The following is a 13,485-nucleotide window of genomic DNA, read 5'->3' as shown; positions in this document are numbered from 1 at the left end:
GATTGAGGTGCAAATAGCCACCCCTTTTACTCTTTCCCATCTCTGTTTATAACCAATAAATAATAGATAAAAGTATATGTATGTATTCCTTATTTTAAAACTCATTTTAAAATAGTAACCAGTTTGGGGGCCTCCCTGGTGGTGCAAGGGGTTAAGTCTCAGCACCAGGAAGCTATTTATTGGCAGCCACTTCAGCATGAGTTCGATCCCTGGCCAGGGAGCTGATCCGCATGACTCAACAGATCTCTCTTACCTGTTGCTCCTCTTAGCAGTGTATTTCAGTCATTCTGCCTGTTCTGCTCCCCACTCTGTCTCTGGTGAATCCTCTCACACACACACCCCTCCCATACCTCTGGCCTACACCCCAGCTCTTGTGTGCATAAATAAATAAATCTTTTTAAAAAATAGTAACCAGTTTGATAAATGTCTGTTGAGCATCTCTTTTGTGCCATAGATAAGGGTGTGTGTTTTGTAGGATTAGCTACAAAGACTAAACTTGAGTCCCTGTTCTAGAAGAATGGGGTTACTCTCTGGTAAAAGAAAGAAATCATGAATAATCTGTGACCCTAAAGAGAGAGAAGTCAGGTTTTCTCTTCAAAGTTGAAGAGAAATCATATTAGAACATAGGACTTTCAGTGGCAAGCAGGAAATGCTCTCTGCTTTGAATTGCCTGCTTTTAATGTCTGAAATTCCCTTCAAATGGAAACAATGGATTTAGTATTTAAATTGAGATAATCAGTTGAAATACTTGGCAAAGATAGCCATATTTATTCTAGTAAAGTATACAGAGTCAGAAACTTACAGCATCAAGTTTTGTTTTGATAGAAGAGTTATCAAAAGATTAAAAAACATTTTGACTCAGACCTTTATTATCTTTTATTGCTAGGGAAAACTATGCAGAACTATGCACATCCCAGCTGACTATAATTTAGATTGAACAGTGCTGCTCCTTGCTTTTGACACTCCACATTATTGGTAATGTGGGCAAAGTAATTATGCCTGTTGAAAACTTGGTGATATTTAGGAGATTCTCATTTCCCTTCTCTAATGTGTTCAGAATTGGATAGTGGAGCAGAAGTTTGTTCATGTCTGCGGTAGACATTTTTCTGCCAAACAAGGTGTTTGTGTTTTAAGAATTGGCATGACATTTCTATTTGAAGTGGCCTTTATCCTAAAGAACCTTAGTTGCAAGTGGATGTGTGTTTCAAGCAGGTGATCCAGCAAGTGGATGGGTTATTTTTAAAGATCTTTCCTCTAGTCTTTTAGGGAATTTAATGGAAATTCCAGCTACCATGTACATGAAAATCAGTGAGAAAGGCCTGATTTTTCCCAGAACTAAGGGAGCTTACCTGCCTTTTTGATTCTCTAAAGAATAAACTTTTGTTACTATGAGAGTAATAGCTAAGGAACCCATATTAAATAAAATTTGAGTATATCTCTTGTAGAAACATGAAAATATTATATCACCCTCCCCTATAGGTGGTAAAAAATGTATGTGGGGAAAATTCAAGGATCATTTTTAATCAACTCATTCACCAGGCCTTTACCAGACATCTCTGTAGATTCAAGTAGTGCTCCAGTTACTTAAGTGTTGATTACAAAAATAAGGGGGAAGGTCAGCATTGAACAAATTTGACATACTATTCTACATTTATTTTGACAATTTCATAAATCTTGCTAGATAGCCCTGTTTTTCTAATGAAAGAACTGGAGCTTAGCGAGGTAAAACCACTTAACTAACAAGTAATGGATTTGAACCCAAGTTTTTCTGACTCTGAAGCTTTACACATACTACCATTCTGAAAGACAGGAATAAGTACTAGTAAAAGCGAAATATGGTTGACTAGATGAGTGCTATGACAGAGTACTATACAGTTCAGGAAAAAAAAATCCTGTCTTTTATAAAGAATAATCCTACCTTCCTGTGAAGGGAATTTTAATTTGACCTTGAGTACTTCGGAGAGACATTGAAGTTTAGGAATCCATTTTTATCCTGAGAACACCCTCCTCTGAGAGACTTTATGTACATTTTGGATTTGGGTGAGTTGCTAAACCCTGTCTCTAAGGTTTGGGCTAGAATTCTGGGATTCCCTATTCTACTTTTGAGACTCTGGACTTGACCATACATTGTAAAGGAGATTGTGGGAGTGTTTTCTATTCCAAATAAAGTACCAGGATAATTTTGTCTAGCAGGGACTGCAATTTGGATTTGTTTTATTGATATTCCATTGATATTCTTCCCTTCCCACCTCCAGATAAAGTGTGGGAGGAATTTGAGTTAAGGTGTCTTTAGGATGATGTAGACATAATCCTGTCCCTTCAACTTCAAGGATGCATCAAGTGACTACTAAATGATTGGAAATCCTAATCTCTCTCTGACTTGGCCTGGAGACTTATAAAATGGACAGTGATCTATAATTTGTGAATTAACTCCTAAAAATGATGAAATATTGTTAAGTGGAAAGAAATGACTAAGCATGGGGAAGTTTTCCTGGCTTACAGGATGGCTAGGGAGAAGATCGCAGCTAGGAGAAATACTTACATTCCATTTAAAGCTTGGCTAGAAAACCTGTAAATGTTTGAGTTCATGGCCAAAAATATGATAGACCCCATTCTCAGAAGGAGGAAGTTGGAATTAAATGTTTAATTAATTAAAATAGTTAATCCTTTCTCTTGAGATAGTTTTTATTTTAAAAAAAATCTTAATTCTGGACAGCCAGCTTTAGAAATGAAAAAAAATGCCAGCTGTTGGTTATTTGAACTTCCCCAAAATAAAAATAAAGATAAATGAAAATAAGAATCTGCTTTTAGACAGCAGTGGTCTTTAGTTTTAAACTTCTGTAACCATTTTTCCTGAAGAAATACAGATAGTTCCATTTCTCTAGAGGGATTATTGCTGTGTCAGTCTGTGTGTACGTACACATATGTGTTGTACAGCTGCTTCACTTCTCCCCAGCCCTTTTAGAGTTGATGGCTTTGTCCCTGATTGTTCACTATAATAGTTTGCAGATTCACTAAGAGAGCTTGTGTAGTAATGCTTGCTTTATTTTTTTTTCTCTTCCACTCTTGTTTTATTTTTTACTTTTTTTTCTTTGTGATGTGACATTTTCAGCTGATGTATTGAAAGCAATTCCTTCTAATTTGGGAGCCCAGATCACAAGAGTGAGTTTTTCTACTAGTGTCTTAGCTGTATATCTTTTTTTGTGTGTGTCTTTTCACCCTATTTCCCTCCCAATTCAAAAATATTCAAAACACATTTCATAAATTTTAGATAAGAAAATTTCTGTGTCTGTTGAACATCATGCCTTCCCACAAAGCAATGTCCACTTTATATCGGGTCAAATTCCTTTTCCCAATGCTGTTGTAAAAACATAGGCTAAATGTATATGTTTTGTTTTGTTTTGCTTGTTTTTTATATTCTCTAGTGTGTTGAAAATAATTTTAGTTCTGACTTTAGTGCAGATAGAGATGTCTGGACTCTCATCAGTGTGTCATGGCACTGTTCTTTTTTTGGTTACTGTCATTTTGTTTTAAGGAAAATTATAGACTCATTCTTTTATCAGGATTTTAAGCAGTAAATTCTTTGACTTACCTCTATTTTCCCTCCTCATTCCCTGGATGTTCCTCTCAGGGCCATGATGGAATGAAAAGTTCACACATATTACTCTCAAATTTCAACAGACTGACCAGATCAGAGTGGTCAGACTGGTGAATTCTGGACATGCTAGCATTGGAAGATGGTTTGTTTGATAGTTACAGGAAAACTGTTGATGCGGAAAAGAAATAAGAGCACCTTTTTATGGTGAAATAAAAGTATGTTTTCTATTTGTTCTGATTCAAATAACCTCCCCATGTAAGCTGTACATTGCTTTTTAAGATCTTGCACCTGGGTAATTTTCTGTACTTAGCTTAACCCCTTTCTGTTCTCTTTTGGCTTATGTTATTAAAATTTATCTCATGTTCTGTTTGTCTAGTTTTGCATCTGGGAAGAGCAGGTGATTAAATAGTTCCTTTTCTTTCCTCCAAGTGTTCTGAAATTTGCTTATTGCTTCTGAAATCATTTTATTTTGCCCAATGAAGCAAATGGTATACTGTCCTATTTAGAAATTCAGATACTTTTTTCAAGTGTTTTATCCAAAGTAATGAAGCATTATGTTTTCTTACCATAAGAGAGTATAACAATGTGTTCTACAGTAGCCACTCAATTGAGGGTAAATACCTTAAAAGGCCTTGCTGTTAGGACCCCCAAGTTATTCTAAATCACCCACCCTCTGTTCCTTTTTTTCTGTTACCCCAGAGATTGAAAGATCTCAAGCAGAGAGAGTTTGCTCGAAATGTCTCTTCAAGATCCCGCAAGGATGAGAAGAAGCAGGAAAAGGCCCTCAGACGACTCCATGAGTTGGCAGAGCAAAGAAAACAAGCTGAATGGTGAGGATATTTTCTCTTAGAGGGTTGTACAAATAATTATAATCCTTAAATTTTTAACGGATCCTTCATTCAAACTAAAAACATAGCTATGCTTGGAGTTTAATATGCTGTTTAAGAAATTGCACTTTGAGGCTATATCCTATCTGTATGGTCTTAATTACCTGAATGTTAGGTCTCATTTTCCTTATCTATTAGATGAAGATGATAAAACAGTTTACTAATAATTGTTGTGAGGGGCAATTAAATGATTTTTTTTTTAATTTTTTAAAAAGATTTATTTATTTATTTATATAAGCACTGGGTACAGTCAGAAGCGCGGGAGAATTCACCAGAGCCAGAGTGGGGAGCAGAGCAGGCAGAAGGACCAAAGTACACTGCTGAGGGGAGCAGCGGGCAGCAGGAGAGGTCTGCGCGCCATGTGGGACCCTCCTCTGGTGGCCTGGGAGCAGCCGGGGATCGAACCGGCACCGCAGAGGCTGCAGGCAGCTTCGCAACCCAGTGCTCAACCGCTGCGCCTCCAGGGAGGCCCGCAATTAAATTATTAAAGCAAAAATGATTATAAAAGAATGACTATAACACACTGAATAAGTTATGCAACTGTTTCCATTCTTTAACATTCTTCTTAGTAGAAAATGCACATATATTACAATATTGTTTTATTTAAATCTTAGTTTAAAAAGTTATTTAAAATTTAGTTATTTAGGGCCTCCCTAGTGGTGCAGTGGGTTGAGTGCAGCTCTGTGGAGCTGTCCACAGCCTCTGTGGCACCATTCGATTCCCAACTGGCCAGGGAGATTCCCACATGGCAAGGCAGACCTCTCCTGTCTCACCCGCTGCTCCCCTCAGCAGTGTACCACGGTTCTTCTGCCTGATCTGCTCCCCACTCTGTCTCTGGTGAATTCTCTCATCCTCACGAGCCTCTGGCCTGTACCCCAGTGCTTGTATAAATAAATCTTTAAAAAAAAAAAAACCAACTTTAGTTATTTAAAGCTTACTTAAAATTTAGTTAAAAACTACTGAGTCATGGGATCCTCCCTGGTGGTGCAAGGGTTAAAGTCTTAGCGCTATCAAGCCACTGCGGCATGAGTTCGATCCCCAGCCTGGGAGCTAACATACATGGTGCAGCAGATCAGTCCTGTCTTGCCTGCTGCTCAGCAGTGTATTTCAGTAGATCTGCCTGTTCTGCCCCCCACTATCTCTGGTGAATCCTCTCACCACCACCCCCATACCTCTGGCCTACACCCCAGTTTTTTTTTTTTTTTAAAGATTTATTTATTTATTTTACACCAGAACCAGGGTACAGGCCAGATGCATGGGAGGGTGAGAGGATTCAGCAGAGTCAGAGTGGGGACCAGAACAGGCAGACTGATGAAATACACTGTTGAGGGGAGCAGCGGGAGAGACAGGAGAGGTCTGCTGCACCATGTGGGACCCTTGCCGACCGGCCGGGATCAAACCAGTGCTGCAGAGGCTGCGGACAGCTTCACAGCACGGTGCTCAACCGCCTGCGCCACCAGGGGAGGCACACACCCCAATTCTTGTATGCATAAATAAAAAAAGAAAATCTTTAGAAAAAAACAAACTACTGAGTCACAGATTCAAGTGTTACACGTTTTAGTAGTACTAAATGAAACCTGGAGAATTCTGTCCACTTATTCCTCTCAGGTTCTTGTCTCCTTGAGTATTCTTTTTTTTTTTTTAAAGATTTATTCATGCATATGAGAGCTGGGGTACAGGCCAGAGATGCGGTGGGTGAGAGGATTCACCAGAGACAGAGTGGGGAGCAGAACAGACAAATCTACTGAAATCTACTGAGGGGAGCAGCAGGCAAGACAGGAGAGGTCTGCTGCACCATGTGGGTATCTCTCTGGCCGGCCGGGAATCTAACTCATACTGCAGAGGCCTGTGGGTTGCTTCATAGTGTGGTACTTAACCCCTTGAGCCACCAGGGAGGCCCCTCCTTGAGTATTCTTTTTAATGTTCATTCATGGTTCTTGTTGATTATCAGTTTGGGGCTGGTTTTTAACCTTACATGAAGTTTACTCCACCTACGACTAAATATTCACGCAACTAGAATTTAGGGACCCAATTTTGATCATCTGAACATTCATGATGTATGTTACTCAATAGGAAAGACTTAGGCCATTATGTTTATTTTTAATAACTGTCCAGGACCAAAGGAAGGAACTGATTACAATCGAAAGAAACTATTGGGCCTCCCCAGTGGCGCAGCGGTTGAGCACTGGGTTGCAAAGCTGCCCGCAGCCTCTGCAGCGCAGGTTCGATCTCTGGTCACCGGTTGAGGGTCCCACATGGCGTGCATACCTCTCTTGCCACCTGCTGCTCCCCTCAGCAGTTTACTTCCTCACTCTGCCTGTTCTACTCTCCGTTCTGGCTCTAGTGAATTCTCTCACCCTCCCGCGCTTCTGACTGTACCGCGCTTCTGAGTGCTTGTATGAATAAATAAATCTTTAAAAAAAATTTAAAAAAAAAGAAACTATTTTTTAATTTTTAATTTTTTTTTAATTTTTATATTCCCCATACAATTGCACCCCCCTTATTTTGGCCCCAATCCCTCCTTTCCCCACTCCCCTCCCCCAATAATGTATCTCTGGTTTATAGTTGTTTGTTGATTTTGATTTTATCTTTCTTATAGTTATTCTTTGTCCTGGTTCCTTATTTAGGTTTTCTAGATTCCTACTATGAGTGAGACCATCCGGTATTTTTCTTTTTCTTTCTGGCTTATTTCGCTGAGCATGATCCTTTCCAGCTCAGAAAGAGAAACTGTTATTGAAACTTTTAGCTATTAAAAGTTTATAGCTAAGGGCCTCCCCGGTGGCGCAGCGGTTGAGCGTTGGGTTGCAAAGCTGCCCACAGCCTCTGCAGCACCAGTTCGATCCCCAGCCACTGGGTGAGTGTCCCACATGGCGCGCAGACCTCTCCTGCCGCCCATTGCTCCCCTCAGCAGTGTACTTCGTCACTCTGCCTGTTCTACTCGCCGCTTTGGCTCTGGTGAATTCTCTCACCCTCCCATGTCTCTGACTATACCCAGTGCTTGTATAAATAAATAAACCTTTTAAAAACAAAAAAGAAAGAAATGTGAGTTTAAAAAAAAAAAATGTTTATAGCTAAGGTGGAGCCAGAATCGAATTTCTTGAACTTACTAAATTTTTTTAAATGATTTATTTATTTATACATACAAAAACTGGGGTACAGGCCAGGGATGTGGGGGTTGAGAGGATTCACCACAGACAGAGTGGGGAGCAGAACAGGCAGATTGACTGAAGTACACTGCTGAGGGGAGCAGTGGGCAAGTCAGGAGAGGTCTGCTGCGCCATGTGGGTAGCTCCCTGTTTGGGGATTGAACTCGTGCTACAGTGCTGCAAATAGCTTCATAGGTTACGTCTTAACCCCTTGCGTCACCAGGGAGGCCCCCTCAATTTATTTTTTGTCTTTGGATCCTTTTATTACTTATTTCTCTTGTGTTGTGGAGGAAGAAGGAAGGGAGAAAAAACATATAGTGTAAGTTTTGAAACATAATTAAGCTATAAGAGCCAATGTTTAATTCAACTGTCAGTAAACTGATTTTAATTCCTTTGGCAGCTCTTCATATAGTAAACACACCTTTGCGTGTATTACAGGGTACAACCTTAAAAAGTATATAACAGGCCGTTATCTAGTTTAGGACATAATGTTTCTCTTCAGAGATGACTTTCAGTTCAAATAAGCAGTTAAAAGATGACCAAGTAACCTCTTGGAAGAATAAAAGGTGTTTTGTGGTGGTTGTTGTTTGTTAATTCTTTTTTTTTTTTTTTAAGATTTCTTTTATTTATTTATTTATGCATACAAGAATTAGGATGTAGGCCAGAGGTGTGGGGGGTGAGCGGATTCACCAGAGACAGAGTGGGGAGCAAAACAGTCAGATCTACTGAAATACACTGCTGAGAGAAGCGGCAGGAGAGACAGGAGAGGTCTGCTGTGCCATGTGGGTCAGCTCCCAGGTTGGGGATTGAATTCATGCTGCAGTGGCTGGCAATAGCTTGATAGTGCTGGGGCTTAACCCTTGCATCATCAGGGAGACCCAGAATAAAAGGTTTTGATCCATCATCATGTAGTTCATTAACCTAGGAGTAATGCACTATCGTAGTATTATCGAAGTAACATGGCAAAGACTAAGCAAGCAATCAAAATAAGTACCCTTTTAATTGAGTTTGAGGGTTTCTTTGCAGAGGGATAACTTCCATGACACAGTGAGTGTTACCTCATCTATCCAAATCTTACTGCGTTCTTGTCTTCCAATAGCAGATCAGACAGCAAACAATACCACTTATCCAAATACATTTGTTCCCTCAGTTTTGGACAACTGGTATCTGGGGATCAGATAACAAGAACTTCATCCAAATAGATATCTTATTCCATTCAATTTTTAGTTTGGATTGAGAGATATTTTTATAGACCACACACTAAAAAATTTCAGATGTGGCAAGAGCTTAAAACACTGACTTTGCTCCTCATCATTCTTGTTGTCAAAGCTCAGAAAATGGTTGATAGCATCACAATTATTGTATTGAACGTCAAGAATGTATCACAAACTCAAAGCAAATGCTTGGGTATGGTGCCCAGGAGATGGTCACAGACTGTTAGTTATAAAACAGATGTATTGAGGGTTCTATGTTTATCTCAGAAGCTATATGCACTTTTTAAAAAAATGAAATTAGAAAACACAAAAGAAAATTAAGATTTTTTTTTTTAAACTGAATTAAGTACAGCCTTTAAGTAGAGGTTCACTCCTGTGTTGATAGTATATTATTGGGTAGAATGATACAATAAGAAATGAGAATGTATACAAAACTCATAGACTGAATCAATGTTAATGATAGATTGTTTGAATTGTGTGATGAGCCTCACTTTTTGTATATTTTAGACAGAGTAGGATAAAAAGCAATTTAACTGGCTAGCCCTAAGTATTAGGCATGGTAGATTGACAATAAGAGACTTATTGCCTGACATCCATCATTAGCACGGGGATAGGGAGTGACTACAACTCTCTTTGAGACCTGTCTGTGATGAATAGTAGAACATAGAAGTATTTTGTAAGATCTATGAAATGTTCCCCTAAACTTGTTTGTTTGTTGTTGTTGCTTCATTTTCTAAACCATATACAGTGCACCTGGAAGTGGTCCTATGTTCAGACCAACCACAGTGGCTGTAGATGAAGAAGGTGGAGATGATGATAAAGATGAATCAGCGACAAACAGTGCCACAAGTGCCACTGCTGCTTGCGGCCTGGGATCTGAATTCTCCACAGATAAAGGAGGCCCTTTCACTGCAGTACAAATCCCTAATACCACTGGACTGACACAAGCTCCTGGGTTAGCCTCCCAAGGCATCAGTTTTGGCATTAAGAATAATCTGGGGACCCCATTACAAAAGTTAGGAGTGTCATTTTCTTTTGCCAAGAAGGCTCCTGTTAAACTTGAATCAATAGCATCAGTTTTTAAGGACCATGCAGAGGAAGGGACCTCTGAAGATGGAACAAAAACTGATGAGAAGGGTTCTGATCAAGGGCTACAGAAGGTGGGAGACACTGATGGTAGCAGTAATGTTGATGGTAAAAAAGAGGATGAAGATCCTCAGGATGGAGGGTCCCTTGCCTCAACATTATCTAAGTTAAAAAGAATGAAGCGAGAAGAAGGAGCTGGGGCTACAGAGCCAGAGTATTATCACTACATCCCCCCAGCACACTGCAAGGTAAAGCCTAATTTTCCCTTCTTACTCTTTATGAGAGCTAGTGAACAAATGGAAGGTGACAATAGTACACATCCAAAGAACACCCTAGAGAGCAAAAAAAGCAGTTCACCCAAGCCTAAAGGCTGCATCAAGGTGACAGCAAGCCAAGGGGCAGAAAAGACAGTTAGTGAAGTCTCTGAACAGCAGCTGGAAATCAGTGTGGCTGAACCCTCAGAGCCTGCAAGCAAAACTGAGACAAAGAAGGCCTCAGGAGGGGATTTGAGTGAGCAGAGTTTAGACAGTCAGGGTCAGAAGGCTTCAGAGATCCAAGTATATGAGTCTAACCCTTCTAAAGAAACTTCTCAGGCCACCTCAGCAGGGAAAGAAAGCCAAGAGGGACCCAAACATCCTACTGGTCCATTCTTCCCAGTTTTGAGCAAAGATGAAAGCACCGCCCTCCAGTGGCCATCGGAACTATTAATTTTCACCAAGGCGGAACCCTCCATTTCATACAGTTGTAACCCTTTATACTTTGACTTTAAACTTTCAAGGAACAAGGATACCAGAACTAGAGGGACAGAAAAACCAAAGGACATGGGCAGTTCCTCAAAGGACCACCTCCAAAGCCTTGATCCTGGTGAGCCAAATAAAAGCAAGGAGGGGACAGAGAATGTCGAACATGATGCAGGAGGCAGAATGGATGCAGCTGCTTCAGGGTCAGCCTGCAGCAGCCTGAATAAGCAGGAACCTGGGGGCAGCCACGGGTCAGAGACAGAAGATACAGGGAGAAGCCTTCCTGGCAAGAAGGAACGATCTGGGAAGTCCCACCGACACAAAAAGAAAAAGAAGCACAAAAAATCCAGCAAACACAAACGGAAACACAAGATTGACTCAGAAGAGAAGAGCTCGAAGGCGGAGTCCGGGGAGAAGTCTAAGAAACGCAAGAAACGAAAACGAAAGAAGAATAAGTCATCCGCACCGGCAGATTCTGAACGGGGACCCAAAACGGAACCCCCGGGAAGTGGTAGCCCGGCACCCCCAAGACGACGACGGCGAGCTCAAGATGACTCCCAGCAGAGATCCCTCCCCGCGGAAGAGGGGAGCAGTGGCAAAAAGGATGAAGGTGGGGGCGGTAGCAGCTCTCAGGACCACGGCGGAAGGAAGCACAAAGGCGAGCCTCCCGCTGCGTCTTGCCAGCGAAGAGCTAGCGCCAAACGGAGTAGCCGGTCCAGCCGTCGGAGTCGGCCCAGCAGTGGAGACGAGGAGAGTGACGAGGCGTCCTCACGCCGGCCGCACACGAAGTCTCCATCCCAGTACAGCGAGGAGGAGGAGGAGGAGGAGGAGGACTCCGCCAGCGAGCACTCTCGTAGCCGCTCCCGCTCGGGCCGGCGCCATTCCTCACGCCGCTCTTCCCGGCGCTCTTACTCGAGTAGCTCAGATGCTTCTTCGGACCAGAGCTGCTACAGCAGGCAGCGCAGTTACTCCGATGACAGCTATAGTGACTACAGTGACCGATCACGAAGGCACTCCAAGCGCTCCCACGACTCTGATGACTCAGACTACGCCAGCTCCAAGCACCGGTCCAAGCGGCACAAATACTCATCATCTGATGATGACTATAGCCTCAGTTGCAGTCAGTCCAGGAGTCGGTCCCGGAGTCATACCAGGGAGCGCTCTAGATCCCGGGGCCGTAGCCGCAGCAGCAGTTGTAGCCGCAGCCGGAGCAAACGAAGAAGCCGCAGCACTACAGCCCACAGCTGGCAGCGGAGCCGGAGCTATAGCCGGGACCGCAGCCGCAGCACCAGGAGCCCTTCCCAGAGATCGGGCTCCAGGAAGGGGTCCTGGGGTCATGAGAGCCCTGAGGAGAGGCGTTCTGGGCGTCGAGACTTCATTCGCTCTAAAATCTACCGTTCCCAATCTCCACACTATTTCCGATCAGGCCGGGGGGAAGGTTCTGGAAAGAAAGAAGATGGCAGAGGAGATGACTGTAAAGGGGCAGGCCCACCCTCCCAGAATAGCAACATTGGCACAGGAAGGGGGTCAGAAGGTGACTGTAGCCCTGAAGACAAGAACTTTGTCACTGCCAAACTGCTATTGGAGAAGATCCAGTCAAGGAAGGTAGAGAAGAAAACCAGTGTGAGTGAAGAAGTTTTGGCCACCCCTAATAAAGCTGGGCTCAAACTCAAAGACCCCCCACAAGGCTACTTTGGACCCAAGCTACCCCCTTCTCTGGGTAATAAGCCTGTCCTTCCGTTGATAGGAAAGCTCCCAGCTACCCGAAAACCCAATACCAAGAAATGTGAAGAGTCTGGCTTAGAAAGGGGAGAAGAGCAAGAGCAGTCAGAGACAGAGGAAGGACCTTCAGGGAATAGTGATGCCCCATTTGGACATCAATTTCCCTCAGAGGAAACCACTGGCCCCTTATCAGACTCACCCCCAGAAGAGCCAAAGTCTGAAGAAGCTACTGCTGATCATCCTGTGGCTCCACTAAGCACCCCAGTGCACTCTGACTGCTATTCTGGGGACCCAACCATCTCCCATAACTACCTCCCTGACCCCAGTGATGGGGACACCCTAGAATCCTTGGATAGTGGCAGTCAACCCGGCCCTGTGGAATCTAGCTTGCTGCCTATTGCCCCAGACCTTGAGCATTTCCCCAGTTATGCACCTCATAGTGGGGAGCCTAGTATTGAGTCAGCTGATGGGGCCGAGGATGCTTCACTGGCCCCCCTAGAGAGCCAGCCCATCACCTTCACCCCTGAGGAGATGGAGAAGTACAGCAAGCTCCAGCAGGCCGCACAGCAACACATCCAGCAGCAGCTTTTGGCCAAGCAAGTGAAGGCCTTTCCAGCCTCCGCTGCTCTGGCCCCAGCCACTCCAGCCCTGCAGCCCATCCACATTCAGCAGCCAGCCACTGCCTCTGCCACCTCCATCACAACTGTTCAGCATGCCATCCTGCAGCATCATGCAGCGGCTGCCGCCGCCGCCATCGGCATTCACCCCCATCCCCATCCCCAGCCACTTGCCCAAGTCCATCATATTCCCCAACCACACCTGACTCCCATTTCTTTATCTCACCTCACTCATTCGATCATCCCTGGCCACCCTGCCACCTTTCTTGCTAGCCATCCCATCCACATCATTCCTGCCTCAGCCATCCATCCTGGACCCTTCACCTTCCACCCTGTCCCCCATGCTGCCCTCTACCCTACCCTACTTGCCCCACGGCCTGCTGCAGCAGCTGCCACTGCCCTCCACCTTCACCCACTACTTCACCCCATCTTCTCAGGTCAGGACCTGCAGCACCCTCCCAGCCATGGCACATGA

At 43.4% G+C, this 13,485-nt stretch overlaps 1 protein-coding gene across 2 annotated transcripts in view; it reads left to right on the top strand.

The window, feature by feature from the left end:
* GPATCH8 (G-patch domain containing 8) overlaps nucleotides 1-13,485 on the top strand; it is a gene marked incomplete at both ends in the record, with an annotated part of 79,507 nt that extends 66,022 nt beyond the window's left edge. For both annotated transcript variants that reach the window (XM_084238886.1, XM_084238885.1), the window contains 2 exons: nucleotides 4,298-4,428; nucleotides 9,594-13,485. In XM_084238886.1, coding sequence (XP_084095012.1) covers nucleotides 4,298-4,428; nucleotides 9,594-13,485 — 4,023 coding nt within the window. The remainder of the gene's footprint in view (nucleotides 1-4,297; nucleotides 4,429-9,593) is intronic.

This window comes from Talpa europaea, assembly GCF_964194135.1.
Source record: "Talpa europaea genome assembly, chromosome: 7".
NCBI lineage: Eukaryota > Metazoa > Chordata > Mammalia > Eulipotyphla > Talpidae > Talpa > Talpa europaea.
This window is presented reverse-complemented; position numbering and strand designations above follow the sequence as displayed.